Genomic DNA, 21,762 nt, shown 5'->3' with positions numbered 1-21,762 from the left:
CAAAAGGGCCGGGTCCTTAGGAGCCACACTCAGAAATGTCGTAAACAAAGTGATATCTGTCACTCAGTGATGGAGGCAGAGCTGTACAGTTGGGCTCAGGATTCTGCTCCATAGTGGCCCCAGTGGCCCCCACGTGACACTATTTCTAAAAGGAACATGTGACATCAGCCCTGGTCCAGGTCCTCGGTTCTCTCACCAGTTCCATATCCACATGGAGCAGCCAGTGAGGAAACAGCCTCCATGAGCCCACAACGGTTACTGCCATGCTGGGTGCTGGCGAGTCACCTGAACAAGCCATGTCACTGTTTTCCCTTATCCCCACCAGGTAGGGAATGTGGCCCAGGCCCAGGACTTAGGGTGACCAGGAGCAGCTCTGCCAAGGTTATGGACCGAGCACTTGTCCTTACTCAGATCCTCTGCTAAGCATAGCCAGTGACTCCTTAACTCTGGCCAAAACCAGCAGAGCCATAACACATGTCTCTGCTCCTCTCCGCAGCATTAACAACAGCAAAGTCATGCCCCGCTTTGAAAGGTTTGGCCTGGGGGCCCTGGAGCCCAGTAATCCCAAGATGTAGCCGGCCATGCACGTTCGTGCAGAGGCGTCTTCCTTTCTGAAACATGATTATGAAACACGCAAACTATCACCAGGAGGAATCAGAGAAGTCCTGCGTGGCGAGCTACAGACCAGGAGGAGTATCACTCCTCCCTGAAGAGTGTGTTACAGAGGTGTGTGGGGCTCAGGATCGGAGCCATACATGTCACTCCAGATGACACCACTACAGCCAGTGTTTACACAGAGGTTTCTGCCCCGCAGGCTTGGTGTTTTACAGCAGTTAATAACAGCTCTGCAATAGGGTGCTGGCACTTCAGAGCAACAGAAATGCCCCCCACATCCCCTTCTCTAAGACCCGGCAGCAGTGAGGGGCCCAGGGTTGAGCGAGAAGTAGGAAAAGCTGCCCAAATGGCTCTTCTGGGAAAAGAGAACATTGCCCTGGCCTATGCTTTGGCCCTGACCCCCCACTGGTCTCTCTGTCGTGTAAGGAACACCAACCCTTCCTTCCTTAGCTTGCAGGGGAAACCCTGGCTAGGAGCCCATCTGGATTATGGTCAGGACTTCCTGAAGAGTTTGGGTTCCATTTCTGCTCTGATCTGGGCTTGTTGTACTAAAAAGTACAGACCGAATCCAAGTGGCTTCTAGATGGATGTGGTGGATCTTAGCCCGGCTTCTCCCGCAGGGGGAGGAGACAGCCACACATCTGTGGAGACATCTGCTGCTTCCCTGAGGACTCCAGGCAGGCATGAAGGCTGTGGAGCTCAGCCTCTGCCATCACACACATCATGTCAACCCCCAGAGCCAAGAGCTAGCCCATCAGCTGCGTGCACAGTGAGTTCTTGGTTGATGAGAATAGGGAAGGTAGCAAATACAGCCTGTGATGACCCTAGCACTTTAAAACTCATGTCTGTGTCGTGCCAGAAGATTCTAGACTTCCCACCACTTTCACTTCCCCAGTCTCACTGCAGCCTTTTAGCCCATTCTGACCCCTGTGTGTGCCCTGAGCTCAGATGAGGGCGTGAGGCTGTCCAGATACTTCAGCGAAACGCACCTAGTAGGTCCCTACTTCTGTGTTCATTCCGGCAAGCAGGAGGGGCTGGATTGGGGCAAGTCACAGGTGCTCCACAGAAACTGCCACCTACATAGGCTGTGCAGCATCAGACTCCACAGCCAGAACGAGAACAAAATGGGAGTGGAGAAGCAGTTAGATTTGGGCCGTAGGCTTACAGTCCCTCTGTGGAGTCTCTCTCTTAGTTAAACACCAACTAAAGCCTCAGTTCTCAGAGTGTGTCCTAGCACCAGAGTCCAGCCCAGGTGTCCGGTGTAACAGGCTATTCTCTGAGAAGCTGTAGGATTCTCCCCACACCCCACCCCAACCCCCAGCACAGTTGTTCATGCTACAGGAGAGCTGGGATGGTAGCATGTTGACCCTGCCCCCCAGTGTGGGGGAGGGAAGGAGGAAGAGCTGTGAGCCCCTGTTCAGCTCTGTCCTCTGAAATGGGACCGTCATGTCACTTCCCCATTCCTTTGGCTTTCTACCCTAGCCCTTGGTGTGACCTCCCCACTCCAAACACCACTGAGTGTATAGCTGCTGCCTCTGTGGCCGTCTCAACGTCTGTACCGTCCCAGAGGCCACAATGCCTGAGCCTCTGGCCATTCTTTGACTTTGTGAGTGTTGTGACGTTGGCCTCCTCTCACAGGTAGAACATGAGCCATCAGGCTGGCTTCTGAGTCAACCCTTTCAGTCATCCCTCAGCGCCAAGCCACAGACAGCAAGACACACAGCCCACTGACAGCGAGCCAGGATCTCTCTGTGTGCTGTGAACATCTCAGTGCAGAGAGCTTTGAGCCCTGAAGTGAATGTGGTCTTGTGCTGGGGACCAGATAGGAATAGTCATGGCCCCTGCCTTAAGGAGCTGACCATCTGCTGGGGGCCAATATGCAGGGAACCCGAGATTGCCACTTGGCTCCAAGGGTGGAGCTATAGTGCTGGGAGCCGACACATGTCCCCTCCAAGGCCTTCCCCTGTACTACCGTTCATTTAAGAGAGTCCCCATCATGGCACCTGCTTCCTTTTCGACTTAAGTGACTGTGAATTGAGGTTAGGAAAGTTTGCCTCCTCTGTGCTGTCCTTGTCTCCTGGGAAACACATGAAGGACAACAGATACTGTGAATTCAGCCCCCATAGCCACTGTGAAGGCAATGAAAAAGGCTTGAGCTACAGAGGTCCTACCCACCTAAGGTCTGAGGCCAGCAAAAACTTTGGCCCTTTTCCAGGCACCCTGGGTTCCCAGCCTCACCTCCAAGGAGGCTTTTACCCATCAGAGTGGCGGCGAAGTCATGAATCCTAGCTAGTGCTGACCTGGTCGCTCCTATGCACCAATCAGAGCCCTTGGCCATTGTCTTCTTGTGGTCCAGGCAAGGAGTGGCAAGCCCGTGTTGCTCTGTAGTGACAGAGTCCGGTGAAATAGCATTGCTATGCTGCAGTGCTAGCCAGGGTGTCATCTGTGTGCACTCCCAGTGTCTTCTGTGGCCACAAGGCACACTTTTATTTGCTTATTTTAATGTGATGTAAAATTTGTACAGTAAAAGTTTTTATATTTTCTATCAATTGCATTTGTCTTCCAGAAATGCTTTAATTTAAATTAAAATGGTTAGTCTTGACGAGCGTGTTATATTGTATTGGGTTTTTGCCACTGCTAAGAATGTACCCTCTGGCTGAGCCAGGCCTAGGGGTCTGGAGTTTGTGAATAAAGTTTTACCAAGGTCGTCTTCTGGGGCTCGTGTTTGTTTTGACTGGTCTATATGACTGTTGGGGACCATGTGGGTAGATGGCATAGGTGGGCAGGAATGAGGGGCACAGGGGTCTGAACCCCTTTCAGGAGTTAAGGAGTTCCTTCCTAAAGAAGGTGCTATGGAGCCAGGACTGGAGGATCAAGAGTTCAAGCCCATTGTCAGCTAGATAGCAAGTTCCAGGCCAGCCGAGGCTACATGAGACCCTATCCTGAGTGGTGGAGGGCGATAGAGAGAGGGAGAGACAGGAAAGAGAGAGATTGATTGATTGATTGATTGATTGATTGATTGATTGATTTTGATTATGCCTAGACCTCAGAACAGGTGTCTCAGGGCTGAAGTGAAGGCTCAGTGGTTAATTAAGAACACATCCTGTTCTTGCCAAGAACCAGAGTTTAGTCCTCAGCACCCATGTCAGTAACTCCAGCTCCCTGGGATCCAGCTGGCCTCCACAGGCACCTGCATTTGTGTGTGTGTGTGTGTGTGTGTGTGTGTGTGTGTGTGTGTGTGTGTGTGTGTGTGTACACGTGTGCATGCGCTCATATGTACACAATTAAAATTTTTGTAAGTATCTTTGAACAGAAGGAGACAGGAAGAGGTGACAGGACTGTGGCCCACAGAGAAAGAGTGATGCCCCAGCAGTAATGAAGTATGTGATGCAGACCCTTTTGGTCCCCTGTTAGCCAAGGTGCCTTTCACTTGATAGAAGCCTGAAGGAGGGGAGCAGAATTTTCTCTGGCCTCTGGAAGCCTCTCATTGCTCATCCACGAGTGCAAAGAGCTGCTTTGGAGGTTGGTGGAAGCAGACAGATAGGAGAGCCATTTGTGGGCTTCTGCTCTGAATATCTGTCCTTAGTTAATCCTTCTAGCAATGATGTGTTCTGCTGGAGAGGCAGGTAAGAGGTCCAGGGATTGGCCCAAGATCGCAGCTGAGGGTATTACCCCAGGTGATGTCTCGGATCTGACCCTGATTCCATCAGAAGCCAGAGATCTTAACTACTCAGTTACTGAGCTTCTACTCAGTAGAAGTAATGCTGAGGCTGAGGAGGTGGCTTGATGGCTAAGAGCACTTCCTGTGCCATCATGAGGAGCCAGAGTTTGTGTTCTAGTGCCTGTATAACAAGCCACGGGTCACACAAATGCCTATAACCTCAGCTCCCAGGGAAGATGGAGACAGGGTGACTGGAGATAACTGGCTTCCAGTCTGACTGAGAAAACATGTGCCCTGGGGTCAAGGAGAGACCCTGACTCAAAGGAGTAGGTGCAGTGAGACATCGTTTTCCGGCTTTCACGTGTAAGCATACATTAATATGCACAGATGGAAACTGCAGAGGTGGCTCCAAGTCACTGGCTGCTCCAACGAGTCAGTTAGGTTATCTGAGTAGGGGCATAAGGATTGAGAAATGGCAGATAAAAGAAACAGACAGAAACACAGGACTGCCCAATTCATGCCTTTCAGCACAAGGGACAGCCCCCAGTTTAATTTAGAACCTGCTTATATACAGACTAGAGGCAAAGCAGAACAAAGAGCAGCGTAGTCAATTAGCCAGCTTCTGTCCTTGATGGAGGAGCAGCCAAGCTTGCTATCTATCACGTGAGTCCTGCTAGCAGCAAGCAGCTTCATTCTGAGCAGTTCTTCTTTTAATCCTTGTGACCCCAACTCTGCCTTGTAAACCAGCAATGACAAAGGCAAATGAACAACAACAGTAACGGAAAACTGATGAGCTTAGTGAGGAATTGGTTGCTGACAATGTTTACGAGAGAAGACAGGATTAGAGCATCCAGGCATGCAACAGAGAATGAGAAACTGCTAAAGTTCGGTGAAACCCATAGCTGGTTCCTTGACAGGATTTAACCAGACTGATAAACCTGTAATGGACTAAGAAAACTGAAATTACTAAAATCAGGAGCGAATATGGAGACATTACTATTGATCCTCCAAAAATAAAAGGGATTGTAAAACAGAATAAATGTGTATCAACAAATGAGGTAAACTGGATGAGCTACACACAAAGACCATCAAGACTAAGTTATACATATACATATATATATACATATACATATACATATACATATACATATACATATACATATACATATACATATACATATATCTGCAAGCACATTAAATCGATTGCTTAACTCTCCAGGCAAAACCCTGGACCTACAGGCTGTCCTGGAACTCACTCTGTAGACCAGGCTGGCCTGGAACTCACTGAAATCCTCCTGCCTCTGCCTCCCAAGTGCTAGGATTAAAGGCATGCGCCACCACCACCTGGCATGCCAGTATTTCTTAAACTTTTTTTGGGGGGGGGCAGGGTTCGAGACAGGGTTTCTATGGCTTTGAAGGCTGTTATTTCTTAAGCTTTTATGAAAAATTGAAGAGTAGAGAGCACTTACTAACTTGAAAAGCCAGCATCACACTGAAACAAAGCCCAAATTAAAAAACAACAAAAAAAAATACTAGAAGAATATCTCATGATAAGCATTGATGTAAAAATCTTCAAAATCGGATGGCTTAGCAGGTGAAGGTGTTCGATGTGCAATCCTGGTAACCTGAATTTGATTTTTCAGAACTCACATAGAAATAGAAACAAAGAACCGACTCTGAAATTTTCGTCTAGCCTCCACCTGCACGCCCCCTGCCCCCCCCCGCCCCCTGCCAGTGTGATGATGATGTGACCATGAGGAGTCCTCAAGAAGATGCCAACTAAATTTAGAATATTAAAAGATTATTTGCCAATCCCAAGTGGAATTTGTCCCTGGAATGCAAGGATGGTTCAGTGGAGGAACCTGATCCTGAGATTATAGTAATGTGCCATTATACCTGAATTTTTTTCTCTCTGTGTATGTGTAAGTATATGTGTATTTTCATGTGTGAGCTGGTACGCGTGTGAATATACAGAAGTCAGCCTCAGGTATCCTTCCTAATGAGACATCCATTTTGTTTTGAAAGACTAGATCTCTTTTGGGGACATGAGGGTTTGCTAACTGCAGAAGCTGGGTGCTGACCCATCCACCTCTGAACCGGTGCTCTGCTCTGGTGCTGAGTAGAGCAAGGGACCCAGATGCCTGCCCGGGTCATAAATGATAGTGCAGCCAGCTGCGGAGGAATGAGCTCTGGAGGAGCAGCTGGGCAGCCAGTGGCTGGTGGCTCAGACAACTCCCTCTAAGCCATCTCGGGAGCTAATAGGTGATGGTAGCTATAGACTTAGGCATCAGGCTGCCCCATTTTGTTTCCTGATTCTGCCACTCACCACCTTCCCCAGAGGTTCTCTGATTCTTGGACTTGTCAATTATTGGACTGTTCAGGGCTGCTGGGGGGCTTCACTTGAAATGTGAAAATCTCAAGTGGAAAAATCTCCTGTGCCCAGTGCTGCTCAGAATGAACCTGGCATCAGATCAACACTGGCTCCTTTCCTGGGGACAGCTGCCAGGCATGCTGGGGGACTGTGACCCATGAAGCTGGGTAGAAGGAAGGAGGGACAAGACAGAGGACAAACAGAAGACCACCAGCAGTGTGGATGAGTGACATGGAGGGAGCAGTTCAGTTGAGGGCTTCAAGCAGGGAAGGTGTGACCTCTGGGTAAACATCAGCCACCTGTCACTGTTCCTCCCAGCAGAGATAAGAGCTCCACCCAGGGGGGAAAGGTTCAATAAACCCTCCCCAGTGGACAGCATGGCCCAGTTCACAGCTTACTTACAGTTTGCAGATGTTTTACAGCTGGGGCTGGGGCTGAATTGGTAGAGTGTTTGCCTGTCATGCATGAAGCCCTGGGTTTATCCCTAGTGTTGTATACCCGGGTGCATGTGGTGGTGTGCCCCCAGGATCCCAGCACTCAGGAGGTGGAGGCAGATGGATCAGAAGCTCATTGAGTTTGAGTCCAGCCTGGGCTACACGAGAGAGAGAGAGAGAGAGAGAGAGAGAGAGAGAGAGAGAGAGAGAGAGAGAGAGAGTGTGTGTGTGTATGTGTGTGTGTGTTTCCTGGCACCCTGTGTTCTGATGGTGTTGACACCATATGGGTGTGAGGGGTGTGGCTAATGGAGAGTTCGATTGAGCAAACATACACCATAGATATTTCGGGATACGGGTGTGATGGCACAGGCTCCAGCAGCTACTTTAGCTCATGAAGTAACACACTAAAGACGGTGTAGGCTACAGGGAAAGGAGCTGGCGTCCCCTTTGGTAGAGCTGCCTCCCTGGCCCTGGCTCACCAACATCCAACCTCTTTCAGATGAAAGAACAAACTTGTGTGGTTTTCAAGTCTCTCTAGCGGGGCACTTTCTGTGAAAGGCTGCCAAAACTCATCCCAAACCATACAAGGAACCCTGAGAGAGTCACCTCCCATCTCAGCACTGGAGTTTGCCTCGGTAGTAGAGGGCTTGCCTAGTGTTTCAGAGCCCTGGATTCCATCCCCAGCAAGGCACAAAGAGAACAAGGACATGAGGAAGATTTGGTTTATACTTGTCTGGTTTTGGTTTTTTAAGACTAAAAAAAAATTTTTGTATGTGTATGAGTATCTGTTTTCCTGCATACATGTACACCCTACATGTGTGCCTGGGGCCTTGGAGGCCAGAGGAAGACGATAGATCCCCTGGAATTGGAGTAAGAGCGACTATGTGCATCTAGGAATTGAACTCAGATCCTCTGTAAGAACAGCCAGTGCTCTAAACAACTGAGCCATCTCTCTGGCCCTGGTTTTGGCTTTTGAGACAGGATCTCATGTAGACCAGGCTAGCCTTGAACTCCTGATCCTCCTTCCTCCACTTCCCAAGTACTGGGATTATAGGAGTGCACCATCACAGCAGGCTATGAAGGGGTGTGTGTGTGTGTGTGTGTGTGTGTGTGTGTGTTACTGGAGACTGAACTCAGGGCCTCACATGTGCAAGGCAGTTGCTCCACCATCAACTTGTGTTCTGAGCCCTCCCCGGTCATGAGCAGCTCTGGTGGTTTTGCCATTCACGTATCACATTCCTCAATTTCTTCCTCTTCATGCGCCACCAGAATAATAGTATTTTTCTTTAAATTCATCTTCAGTTAAAACCTTATTGCAGCCAGGTTTGGTGGCACATACCTATCATCCCAGCATTTGGAAGCCTGAGGCAGGAGGATTGAGAGTTTGAAGCCAGAATGAGCTACATCGTGAGATGAGACCTTGTCTCAAAAAAAAAAAAAAAACCCTGAACATACTATTTACTGTATACTTTGGCTAACCTCAGAACCCTGTTCTGGTAACTTGACAAGTCCCTCCCCAACTTCCTTTTTTTTTTTTTTTTTTTCCTCTTGAGACAAGATCTCATGATGTAGCCTTGGCTGGCCTTGAACTCACAGAGATCCACCTGCCTCTGCCTCCCGAGTGTCCGAGTGGCCTGAGCCACCTCCCCCTCCTAGTTTATTTATTTATTTATTTACTTACTTACTTACTTACTTGTTTTTGAGACAGGGTGCCACAGTAGCCCAGGTATACTTCCCAGGTATTCAAGACTGGCCTCGAACTCTTTGACTTTCTGATCTTCCTGCCTGCACCTTCCAAGTGCCCATATTATAAATATCACCACGTTCGCAAATATCAGTTCCAGACACTTGGCTTGAAAAACTTTTTCAAATAGCAGGCTAGAGAGAGGGACTGGTGTGGCTAGCCTTCTCCAGATTATGCGACTGTTTTATACAAACTCCGTTTGGGGGCCTGGGAGGAGCTTAGACAAGTCTTGGCAGCTCTGAGCTTTAAACACAGGATTTAAGACAGCTTAAAGATAGGGTTTCTCTGTGTAACTTTGTAAACCAGGCTGGCCTCGAACTCACAGAGATTCACCTGCCTCTGCCTCCCAAGAGCCTGGCCCACATACACAAAGTTTATCTCAACAATTTTCTATGCAAAGCATCTAACGTGGGCCCTTCCCGTAGACGGACTGTTCTTCTCTCCAACAATTACACCTCACAGTCTAGGTTCACTCCTGTCCAAAGCTAAGGGCATCGAGTTTAAGGTATCTTTCTGGAATTTAGGTTTGTTTCTTTTTTTCTTAATTAAAATCTTTTTGCATGTTGTATATGTGTGCGTGAGTGTGTATGAATATGTGCATGCTTGCATGTGTTTATGTATGCATGCATGTGTGTATGAATGCATTGTGTATATATGTATGTGTGTATATACACTTATGTGTGCATATGTATGTATATGTGTGTCTATGCGTGTGAATGGATATGTATCTATATGGGTATGCATGTAGATGTGTGTGTTTATGCATATGTATACATACGTGTGTGTATATATGTGGGTATGAATGCATATGTATATGTATGTGTGTATGCATATTGTGTATATGTATGTATGCATGTATGCATATTGTGTATATGTATGTATGCGTGTATGCATATTGTGTATATGTATGTGTGTGTATATGTGTGTTGTTAATCCCACTGGACAAGAATAAAACCACTACCACAATTTTTGAGCCAAATTTGAAACAAGCTTTATTACACACTGGCCAAGTCTATGGACACTGACCAGATCCATACCTGGAATTCCCAGGGAATGGCCACAAATTATGTTAGTCTGGGGCTTATAAAGGCAAAACCTACAAGGCTATGTTCTTCCTGCCTTGTCTAATCCGGGGATAGTATACATACTGATATATTTCCTACCTACGTACCTTCTGCCAACATGTGATCAAGCACATCCTGTGCAGATAGGTCAACCAAGCTCATTTACACAAGTGAAAAAAACATGGCTTGTTACCTTACATGAACAATAGCCCCCAGCATTCCAGGAAGCTACCTGTCTTTGGGCAATTGGGATTTACGGGTTAGAGGCAATTTTGCTTTATAGATCCCTTAAGTACAGTAATTAAAACTTAAAACATAATTTTAGCCCTCTTCACACCTCTCCTTAAGTTGTATATTGAGTCAAATTCTTGACTCTGTGGTGGGTACCTATTCATATTGGGATCTAATAACCATCATCTTAATGGTACCCAGATGGGAATTTATGTATCTGGTTAAGGCATTAACCATTTTGTCCCCTATGCCAGAGAGTTTCCTTTTGACCTACCATTCCAGCCCATTGAGGATAAGGGTGACATACTCTCTTCAGTAACTATTTCCTGCTGAAACCAGGTCATTGTTGTCAGGGCTCAGGAAAGCTGTTATGTTACTCAAAGGCTGGGAGGGAGATTCAGGCAATGGGGCATTCTTCAGAAGCATCCACTTCATTGACCCAGCTGAAGAGACAGGGAGCAATCATGTCAACTGGACTGGTTCACATCAGTTTTTAGCAAGCCATGCCTCCCTGTCATCTGGAGCAGTTTGTAGTCAGCAGCGGATGCTTGGATATGTTTGTAAGTCAAGTGGAAATCTACTGAGACAAATATGGACCAGGAATAAAAGTTAAAGTTTAAGAAATTAAAGGAAAACAATGCGTTGGAACATTCAGGCCCATTATCCTGGTAACTGGGGAGGGGAGGAGAATGTTTTAGGTATAACCATTCCAGGATTTCTAGGGCTACACAAAGAAACAGTCTCAAAAACCAAACCAAACAAACAAAATTACCTTTGGGACCTGTTGTTGCCTCTTTGGTTGGTTTATAGCATGTGGTCACCTTTAATCAAGGTGTTGGCAAAGACGCATGACATCCATGCTCTCCAAACCAGCAAAGATGGCTGCTAGCCACATGGCTGCCTCCATCTTGATGGGGGACAGAATCTAAGATTCGAGCAAGCCACATGTTACTTATAACCCAAGATGGCATCATGCCACTTGGTTCCTTTAAGATTACCTATGTAGAGAGTTTTAACTATCAACCCTGTGTGTTAGGAGTTTTAAGCTAACTCTTCTGTTACATATTTTAACCATACCCAATAAACTTATAAATCTTAAGGTACAGAAAGTCCACTTAATAGTCATACAAATCTTGGCATAAGGTTTATATCTTAGCAAAAGTTGTAAGCAGTTAAAGGAAACCAATAGTTTAATAATAGTTATTATTGTTATTATTTGGGCTATTTGCTTTGCTCTCTCTTCTCTGTCACAGAGTCAGGTAGATCTCCTGGCACAGGACATAAAGGAAACTTTTAAATAATCATGCTTGGGTCTAGAGAAGGAAGGGCTACAATCCAACTCCAGAGCCAGCTTTTCGATAAAGTAGAACGGCATAAAACAACTTTAATATTCTTCATACCCCCAAATACATTTGAATCCCGCTAAAATGAATCCAGTGACCAGAAAGCTCAGAAATAAATTCTGAGCCCTGACCATCAAAGCAGTCATGGAAAACGGTATTAGTGGTGGTGGTTAGAAGCTGGCAGTGGCAAAGATATGAAATCAAAACCTATAGACACAGAACACAGAAAATTCAAACAAAGGAAACCACTCAGAAACTAAGCATGCAGTGGCCACCATAACTTATACATTCCACTCTCATGTTTGCAACAAAACTTAGACTCACCCATCCACACACACAAAACAGACAGACAAAAACTTTTCCAAATAACCAGAACTAGAAGGGTGGAGAATATCTTCCTTTGTAAGACCCCTGGAAGCCCAGGCCTCCGGGATCTCAGCCCAGGACCGTGGTCACCCCAATCACCAGGCGGATTCGAAAGCTTGATGCAAACAGCATGAGGCTTTATTATAGTTGTTTAACGAGCTAACCCCATGTTAGCTCGGGTCTTTCATCCATCCACCATGGCGGATGGCTAGGAAAGACAGCTCGAAGCGTCTGCATAGCGATCTTATAGGGCAGCATAAGGGGAGTGTCTAGGGGTATGCACAGGCTCAGGATTGATGTGCCTCCAGGCTTGGAGGGTTTGCCTTGTGTTGATTGGTCAACTGGTTGTTATGGCCCATAGGCCCTCCCAGGGTGGTTGCTATGCTCTGCACGTCATTGCTGTGCACTTGTCTGTAAAGCACACCCAGAGCCATAAAGCATAGCACCACCAGCTAACTTCTGATTGGTTCCTTGCCACCAGGCATCTGACCTCCTAGTGACTAAGGCAAGGTCAGACAAGCATGTGTTCGGCTGTTATGGCTGCCAAAATGGGGAGCTGGTCCCTTCACCTTCTTGTCTTAGAAGGGAGAGTACTTGGGCTCCCTCGGACTCGACCGCATCCTAGACTGGGGTCCCACAGAACAGAAACAGATTATGACTTACCAGGGGAGACTTGCTGGTTTTCTCAACATGGCAGGTCACTCTGACAGTCTGTGACACCGAAGTCATGCCTAGGAGCCTTGGATATCTCCAGGTGCGTGCATCCTGAGGCAACCTTTCAGCCCTGGAGACCTGTAGTGAAGGTTTGGCTTTAGCATTTGGGTGGGTGATCTGATCTCTCCAGGAGCATCTAGAAAATGTTAATTGAGAGAGCAGGGTAAACTGGAGAGAATGGAGTGAACTCCATCCTAAGAAAACAAGCCACCTTGAGAAATTCCCTGCATGGCACAAGGCTAACTCAACTCCAGCCAAGGAGCCATAAACAGTTCTAAGAAGAAAAAAAAAACCCACAAACTCTGCCTGCCCAGGTCCAAAAAGTCAAAACAATGATTAATTCTGCTAAACAACATCTGCTCCTCACAAATGTCCTTGTGGGCAACTGTTAGTAATAATTTTGAAATTCCCCTAGTCCCCAGTCAATGAACCCAAAGATCACCCACTCTCACTCAACCCTGAAATGCCAAGGCATGAAAAACCATACTTGCAGTTTTTCCCTTTATAAACCCCTTGTAATTGAGGCCAAGCAGCCTTTTCCCGCAGCTGCTGTGCCAGTTTGTGGACAGGGACCCTGCCTAGACTTGTAGCTTAACAATAAACTTTGTGTGTTTGCATTAGTGAGTCGGCTCCTTGGTGGTCTTTTTGGGGTCTGCAGAACTAGGCATAACATTAATCCCACCTGGTGAGAATAAGATCACAATTTCTGGGCCAATTTGAAGCAAGCTTTATTAAATATTGGCCAGGACAATGGACACTGTCTATATCCATACTTGGGATTCCCGAAGAACGACCATGAATTATATTAGTCTGGTGCTTACAAAGGCAAACCCCACAATGCTATGTCCTTCCCATTGTCATCCAATAAGAGGCAAGAATACATCCTGACATACTTCTTGCCTACATAATTCCTACCTATGTGTGATCAAGCATATCCTGTGTAGTTAGGGCAACCAAACTTGTTTACATGAACAGCCCCCAGCATTCCAGGAAGCTATCTGTCCTTGGGCAAGTGGTGCTTACAGGTTAGAGGCATTTTTTGTTTTTATAGATCTCTTAAGCATGGTAATTAATACTTAAAACATGACTTTAGCCTTTATAGTGTATGTATGTGTATGTATGTGTATGTATGTGTTTATGTATGTGTGCATGTGTGTGTACTGTGTATGTATATGTGTGTGTATGTGTGTATGCCCATATATATGTGTATGTATGTGTATGCATCTGTAGTGTGTGTGTGTGTGTGTGTGTGTGTGTGTGTGTGTGTTTCAGGTTTCAGTCCTCACCTTCCACCTTGTTTGGCCTGAGATCTCTTTGTTTTTTTTCTGCTACACCCACCAGGATAGCTGGTCTCTGTGCTCCCGGGAACTCTTCTGTCTTCACTTTGCAACTCCCTACAGGAGTATTGCGATTATAGATGCTCATGATACAGTTCTGTCTTTTACCTGAGTTCTTGGGATTCAAACTCAGATCCTCGTGACTAGGTGGACTTTTGAGCTATCTCCACAGACTGCCTTTGTTTCTTAAAAGGAAGAATATTGCCTGGGAATAGTAGTTCACCCCTGTAATTCTAGAACTTGGGAATAGAGTTTGGTGGATCATTGGGCATTTGAGGCCAGCCTGGACTGTACTGCAAGTTCCATACTAGTGGTGGCTATATAGTGAGACCCTGAATCAAAACAAAACAACACAAAACAAATCCACAAAGAATGGCTAGTGCATATTTGCTTGGGTCTGTATTGGGAGCATCCTTCCCCCACCCCGCCTCACATGTCCCCAAATTTCTGTTGGATAACTCAGGGACACATGCACCCATTTGGAATTGGCCAATAATAATCAATAGTATGTGCTTAGAGACAGGACTCTGGGTCCATATGGCTGCCAGGCAGACTGGATCTCTGCCGTGGTCCGTTTCATATCTCATAGGTATATCCTTGCAGTTAATATTTTACTATGACCTTTCCCCCTGCTTTCCACCTTGCAAACAGTGCCTTTCCCTAACACAGAACCACCTCTGTTGCCCAGAACTCCCTAGGACACAGCTCGATGCATAGATGCCATCTCTCCAGCCTCCTCCAGCTTGTCCCACCCATTCAATCCCTCCTGTTTGTCATCTGGGGCATCTCTCTAAAGTAAACACACCTCTTCTTTCTTTGCTAATATTTGTGACTCCTCCCAGCTCCTTAGCCTGGACCCTGGGGCTGCTAGACTGGCCCTGGATCTGGCCATGCGCTTTGTTCTCCATGCAATCCCTTGCTGCCTGGGAACATACGTGTGCATACACTTGTGGACAGACAGAGCCCCTCTGCTCGTCATTGACCTGTCCAGCAGGCCAGGTTATTCGCGGGTCTCGAGGGGGTTGTCACCTAAAGGGGTCATGAGGGCGAGAAAGGAATGGAGACCAACCGGCACAAGAAAGGACAAGAGTCCGTCTGTGCAATGTCAAGGTCTCGATTTATTGGGGCTTAGAGTGGGCTTAAATAGCCCTGCAACAATAGAATTGGGGGGAATAATAGAAGGAACATCAGGTATTTGCTGGGACTGGAACATTCTTCTTGTCAGCCGGAACATCTAGAGGTCTTCCTTGGAACAACAAACAGAAAAGCCCCAGACCCTTTCTCGGAACAGAAGCTGTTAGCAGTTCCGCTTGGCCAAACCGTATCTAATTACAGGTTACAGGAGGCTCACAGAGCTGGCTTTAAGCCACAAACTTAAAGGTCATTAAAAGGCTTACAAAGGTGGGCTTTAAGCCGCATAGTTTTGGGCCCACGGCCCCTTACACGTCATCATCTTACTCTGCTGTCCATGGCAGGCACTATCTGTGCTCAGCCAGACCCACCCCCTCTCAAAAGTCCACGCTGGCCTTACCACCATGCCAAGATTGGGAAAAACAGGAGACAGACCCTGCAGCATGTTCATTCTGCCAGCCTGAGCCCTGACAACCATCAGTTCAGTCACCCAAGTCCCCCTATGAAGTATGCCTGCCTCCAGCCTCGTTGTACAATGAAGAAACTGAGGCACTGGGAGTGGACCTCTCTGGCCTGGCTTCACCTGGCTGCTATGACCACATACAGAGACAGAACTACACCTGGCTGAGCTGGACTCACTTTCTTCACGGCAGGGTTTCCAGGTAGCAGCTTACATAACCACCAACCCTAATGACTCTGATTGTTTTAGTACCCTTTGGAGGCAAAGGTTAGGTAGTATGGTCCCTTTAACCTAAGGTTGGGGGAACCGTGTTCCTCCCCTGGCATGAGAACCGTGTTCCTCCCCTGGCATGAGAACTGTGCTCCTTCCCTGGCTTATACACGTGCTTAGGAGACACCATAATCCTCATTGGCATCTTCAGGAGTTGCTCTTTCCTCAATCAGAGAATCCTCAGGGGTCAGATAGACTCCTGGAGGGCTTGTGAGGCTCAGGAGCTGACCTTCTGCCTGACTGGGCCCCAAGAGGGGACCTGGCACCATGTGTCTGTGGTTATGCATGCTGGTAAAGCAAGGCATTCTTTTTCTTTAAGACACATCCTAAATGTGCAGCCTTAGGGGCACAATGGTTGGAAAATGCCAATTTCCAGTCACACCCTCCAGTCACACAGCCCTGCTGAAACTGCTAGCTCACTTTCTTTGGAGCTTCATAACGCTAACTGCCCTCCCTAGCCACTGCTAGCTTATTTGCTTAAGGCTTATTAGTGCCTGAAGGTGGGGAGGGTTGGCTCTCCTGATAGCTGTTCCTGGAAATCAGCTGTTGCCTTGAAAAAGTTCTCAGTAGCATCAGACCCTCCCTGTAGGCCTGTCCCTGCAGGAGGGAGAGTTGGGGAGGGATGCAAGGGCAGGCTGGGGCATCCCAAGACCCTGTCTCTCTCTGTTCTGCCTCATAGAGGGATCCTGGATCCCTTCTCCATAACCTTTCAGATGTGAGCTTCTCACCTGGTCAGTTTCGATTCCCCTAAGTGAGAATCATGACTCAGCAGCTGCCCAGAGCAGGAAGGGAGGGCCTGGGGCACTGATGTTTCAGGCTCTATGTGTCCTGGAGTCCCACCCCACCCTCCCCACAAAAAAAAGCACTTCTGCCCTTTGATGTCCCTGTACATGAGCTCAGTGTGAGAGTTCACATGAGACTCTGCCCAGTGATTACAAAGCACAAATGTAAACACTAGAAGAGGCAGCAGCTGGGAGACGGAGGCCAGAGGATTGCTGTTAGTATGAGGCCAGCCTGGGCCACAGAGTAATACCCTGAACCTACAAATGAAAAGCAGAACCAAACAAACCAAAAGCTAGAAGAGGAGCTTCTGTGGGACAGTGGGAAGGTGTGTGTCTTGTCTCAGTGATGCACTTAACCTAATGAGTACATTAATCACCCTAGAGCCTCTTTTCTGTCTGTCAGCCTGCCAGGGATCTGGCCCCTAGTTTCCTCACTAGGATGCTGTCTGGGGAGTATGGTCACTCTCTTCTCTAATGGTCCCCTGGAGATGAGAATCGACAGATCCTGGAGGAGCCCATCTGAGACGGAGCCAAAGTTATATTTTAATTTTTAATGACTGTCCCTAAGAGATCTATAAAACAAAAATGCCTCCAACCTTTAAGCCCCTTGCCCAAGGACAGATACTTCCTGAGATGCTGGAGGCTATTATTCATATAAGATAACAAAACACATGTTTTTACTTCCCTAAACAACTTTGGTTGACCCAACTGTTGCTCTTGATACAGTCTCTCAAACCCAACAGGCTACATGACCAAAGGCATGCTACCTCATAAAATGGCATAGGACTTCATGACAAAACGTCTGCTATCTCATTTCCTTTGTTTTCCTCCTAACCAATCAAAGACAGTCACCCCAGCTCTCTCCAAAGAGAGGACAGACACCTCCTTTCTCCTTTCCCATTCTAGAGCCCTTAAAATGGCTATGTGCCAATCGGTCATTGCTGTCTCTGCTCTATCCAGAGGCAGCCCACCCCTTGTTCCTCTGAATAATAAAATCTCCTTTGTGCTGAGAATTTGGTGCCAGCTCTGAGGCCCTAACACCAACTGCACTGGATGTGCTAGATCACACACATATATGGGAGGCACACAGACAGGAAGTGTGTCAGGATATATGCTTGCCTTTGATTGAATGAAGTCCAGAAGGATGCAGCCTTGTGGGCTTGCCTTTATAAGCACCTTGCCAATGTAACTCGTGGCTATTTTCTGGGAACACCAGAACAGACCTTGTCAGAGTCCATCATCCTGGTCAGTACTCAAATTGCTTCAAATTTGGCTCAAAATTGTAGTAGTAGTGAAAGACCCCAGAAGGGGTACTTTCGTAGAAGGAGACCCGCACCCAGGAATCAGCGAAACCACGAACTTTGGATGCAAAAGCAAGAGGCTTTATTAGTAGCGCTGGTACCCGGGGACTTAGCTTTTGTTAGGCTAAGCCCCGAGCCCCGGAAGGGGAGTCCTTTTATAGGGGAAAAAGGCACCGTAATAGTCAGGCGAAACGGCCTTTATCTTTTGCCGGTCCAGATGGCTGACCTTGGGACGGAGCGATCCGGTGGGGGCCGGGGCCGGCCTTGCTCGGCAGCGGGGAAGTGCCGGCAGCTGTGGGGATCAAGGGTCGGGGAGTGCAGGGGAGGATGTATTCCCCACGCGCTCCGCCAGCTGCCCGCGGGGAAACTTAAAAGAAAAAGCTAAGGGCGGGGGTCTTTCAGTAGTAGTCTTATTCATTGACAGTGAGATTAATATTTTCTGGAGGCCCCAGCGAGATTCATACCACCCACCCAAATTCTAAAGCCAGATCTTCACTCCTGAATGCCAGGGCTAAGGGGCTGCCTCAGGAGGCACCCGTCTTCAGATGTTCCAAGGCTCTGAGACATGCCTTCAGTTTTGTGGACTATCAGAGTGAACTTCTGTGCTGAGAAAAGCAGCAAGCGTCTACAGAGGCCTCCTGGTAAGTCATAGTCTGTTTCTGTTCTGTGGGATCCTGTTCTTGGAAATGGAGGGGGCTTGACAGGGCCCCAAATACTTTCCAATCCAGAGGAAGAAGTGCGATGTCACATGCCCGCCTGGTTCTGGTTGTTTAAAAGTTCGTCTGTCTGTTTTATGTGTGTGGATGGATATGTGTTTTCTGGTGTATTTGTAAGTTTTGTTGTAAACATGGAGCCAAGATAGAAATGGGTCAGGCTCAGCTGAATGTGTGAATGATTGTAGCTACCACATGTTAAGTTTCTGACTGGTCTCCTCTGCGTGTGTGAACTTTCTGTGTTTATTGGCTTGTTTTTTCTGTCTCTGTCTATGCCAGCCACCAGCCACCAGCCACCACCAATAATACTGCCACCATGGCTGCTTTAATGGCCAGGGCTCAGAATTTATTTCTGAGCTTTCTGGTCACTGGGTTCAGTTTAGCAGGCATTCAAATATCTTTTGGGTGTGGATAATATTAAAGTTGTTTTATACTGTTCTGCTTTATTGAAAAGATAGCTCTGTAATTGGGTTATGGCTCTCCCTTTTCTAGACCCAGGCATGCTTTTGAAGTTTTCTGTATGTTCCGTGTCAGACAAGCCACCTGACTCTGGTAGAGAGAGGAGAGTAAAGCAAAAAAGCAAAAAAAAAAAAAAAAAAAAAAAAAAAAAAAGAAGAAGAAAGAAAAGAAAAAAAGAATATTCATTAATATGAACTTTCTGTATGTCAAGATTTGTAAGTTTATGGGTGCACTATGAAAAGACCAGCAAAGTAAAGTTTCCAATCTCGCTAGGACTGTATTTATGACTGAAAGTTTTATTTTGATACTATAAGTTTCAATACAGAAATTACTTTTTAAGGCTAAACCTAATGGGGATAAAGCTATAAAATTCTAATCTTATAAAAGCTATTTTTATTTTTGTTTTTTTTTTTTGAGACAGGGTTTCTCTGTGGCTTTGGAGGCTGTCCTGGAACTAGCTCTTGTAGTCCAGGCTGGTCTCGAACTCACAGACATCCACTTGCCTCTGCCTCCCGAGTGCTGGGATTAAAGGTATGCGCCACCAATGCCCGGCTTTATATTAAACTGTTAAAGATGGTTAAGACATGCAAGTTAATGATGTCACCTTATAAATGATCCAATTCTTTAACGTTTAAAATTATACTTATAGTCACACAAAGTACTAATGTAATTAATTACATGAAAAAAACTTTATTTAGCCTCCTGTGTGTGTTTTCTTTCTTTCTTTCTTTCTTTTTTTTTTTGTTTTTTGAGACAGGGTTTCTTTCTTTTTTTTAAAGATTTTATTTATTTATTTATTTATTTATTTATTTATTTATTTATTATGTATACAATATTCTGCTTCCATGTACATCTGCACACCAGAATAGGGCACCAGATGTTATAACGGGTGGTTGTGAGCCACCATGTGGTTGCTGGGAATTGAACTCAGGAACTCTGGAAGAACACTCGGTGCTCTTAACCTCTGAGCCATCTCTCCAGCCAAAGACAGGGTTTCTCTGTGTAGCTTTGGAGCCTATCCTGGCACTCGCTCTGGAGACCAGGCTGGCCTCGAACTCACAGAGATCAACCTGCCTCTGCCTCCCGAGTGCTGGGATTAAAGGCATGCGACGCCAACGCCCCGCCTGTATGTGTTTTCAAGGAAAAGCCTAAAATAAGTAACCAAAAACAAGCAAAGTTTGTTTAGCTCATGTTTACTTAACAGATTGTGGTCTTCAAATTCTTTGAGAGCTACTGAATATGGAATTTAAAATGTTTAATGGAAGAAGCTTCTTGTGATTGTTATGCCCAGTCCACAAGACCCCCCAGAGAGACCACCACTCAGAGCTGACTCTCTGAAAGCAAGCACGAGGTTTCTTTATTGAATTCAAGCCTAGGCAGGGACCTCATACTAAAGACTGGCACAGCAGTTGCAGGAGGTCTTGAGCCTCATAAATGAGGCGTTTATAAAGGCAAAGATCACAGATTAGGGTTAGGGGTACAGGTTCGAAGCTGATTGGCTGCAGAGTCCAGGGGGGATCGGGGACTTTCCAGGAGTTTATCTCTGGTACCAATTGTGCCCATAAAAGTTGTTTCTCAACTTTTTGGGTTGGTTATCTTGGGGTCAGGGCCATCTGTCTCCCCTTCCCGCCTGTCGGGGTATTTGTAGTTACCTTCCTGCCTGTCAGCTTTTCCAGGGGAATTGTGTAAGCCATCAGCACAGGTCATGGAGTCAGGTTCTCACATAATGCTGTTTTTGTCCTTTTTTCTCTAGGATGGCTATGGTTTGGCTTTCTTAGTTCAGACCCTAAGGACGCCAAAGAAAATAGATGGGGCACTGATGACTCCCACCTAGATTGTGGTAATGCTAACTGACCCGTCCCGTGGGTCCAGTTATTCAGGGTTCCGAAGGGGAGCTGCCTGAAAGAGTCATGGGCGAGAGAAAGAAAGGAGACCAAGCGGCGCAAGAAAAGACAAGAGTCCGTCTATGCAATGTCAAGGTCTCGATTTATTGGGGCTTAGAGAGGGCTTAAATAGCCCTGCAACAATAGAATTGGGGGGAATAACAGAAGGAACATCAGGTATTTGCTGGGACTGAAACATTCTTCTTATCAGCCAGAACATCTAGTGGTCTTCCTTGGAACAGCAAACAGAAAAGCCCCAGACCCTTTCTCGGAACAGAAGCAGTTAGCAGTTCTGCTTGGCCAAACCGTGTCTAATTACAGGTTACAGAAGGCTCACAGAGCTGGCTTTAAGCCGCAAACTTAAAGGTCATTAAAAAGTCTTACAAAGGTGGGCTTTAAGCCGCATAGTTTTGGGCCCATGGCCCCTTACATCTCCCCCTTATTTTTTCCTTTACAAAGGAGGGAGGTGAGGACTAAGCCACAGGTAGCATTCTTAGGGGGTCTTTGTTCATGACCGTCTCTGTCTTAGGTTAGTTCGACCTTGCCACCTCACTGACTTTACCCGTCTTTGGGTGATAAAAACCCGCCATCCAGGGGGGTCCCATGTCTTAGGTTAGTCAAGGAGGGAAGGAAGTTGCCCGTCGTCGAGGCGGCCATTTGTACCCGGGGCTACCAGTGTTGCATGCCTAGGGATGGCAAGTATGGCTCTAAAGCCTGTGACTAGACCTTTAACGGTTTAGAAAAATTAAGCCTCTCTTGATGGCCCAAGGGGTTGCCTGGTTCGCTCTGCTTGTTACGCTGCTCGTCACCTGGGTTCTGGATCCAGTGATACTGTACGGAGACAAAATCTCTAGGGAGAAGTGAATCTATCTGACTTTTTATA

At 46.8% G+C, this 21,762-nt stretch overlaps 1 protein-coding gene across 5 annotated transcripts in view; it reads left to right on the top strand.

Moving 5' to 3' along the window:
* Positions 1-3,326, top strand: part of Ksr1 (kinase suppressor of ras 1) — a 130,963-nt gene extending 127,637 nt beyond the window's left edge. For all 5 annotated transcript variants that reach the window (XM_027426547.2, XM_027426548.2, XM_035447527.1 and 2 more), the window contains one exon: positions 497-3,326. In XM_027426547.2, the coding sequence (XP_027282348.1) occupies positions 497-575 (79 nt within the window). In that variant the 3' untranslated portion in view covers positions 576-3,326. The remainder of the gene's footprint in view (positions 1-496) is intronic.
* Positions 3,327-21,762: the final 18,436 nt, after the last annotated feature.

This window comes from Cricetulus griseus, chromosome 7 (assembly GCF_003668045.3).
Source record: "Cricetulus griseus strain 17A/GY chromosome 7, alternate assembly CriGri-PICRH-1.0, whole genome shotgun sequence".
Lineage (NCBI taxonomy): Eukaryota > Metazoa > Chordata > Mammalia > Rodentia > Cricetidae > Cricetulus > Cricetulus griseus.
Note: the sequence above shows the minus strand (reverse complement) of the source record. Positions and strands in the feature narration are given on the sequence as shown.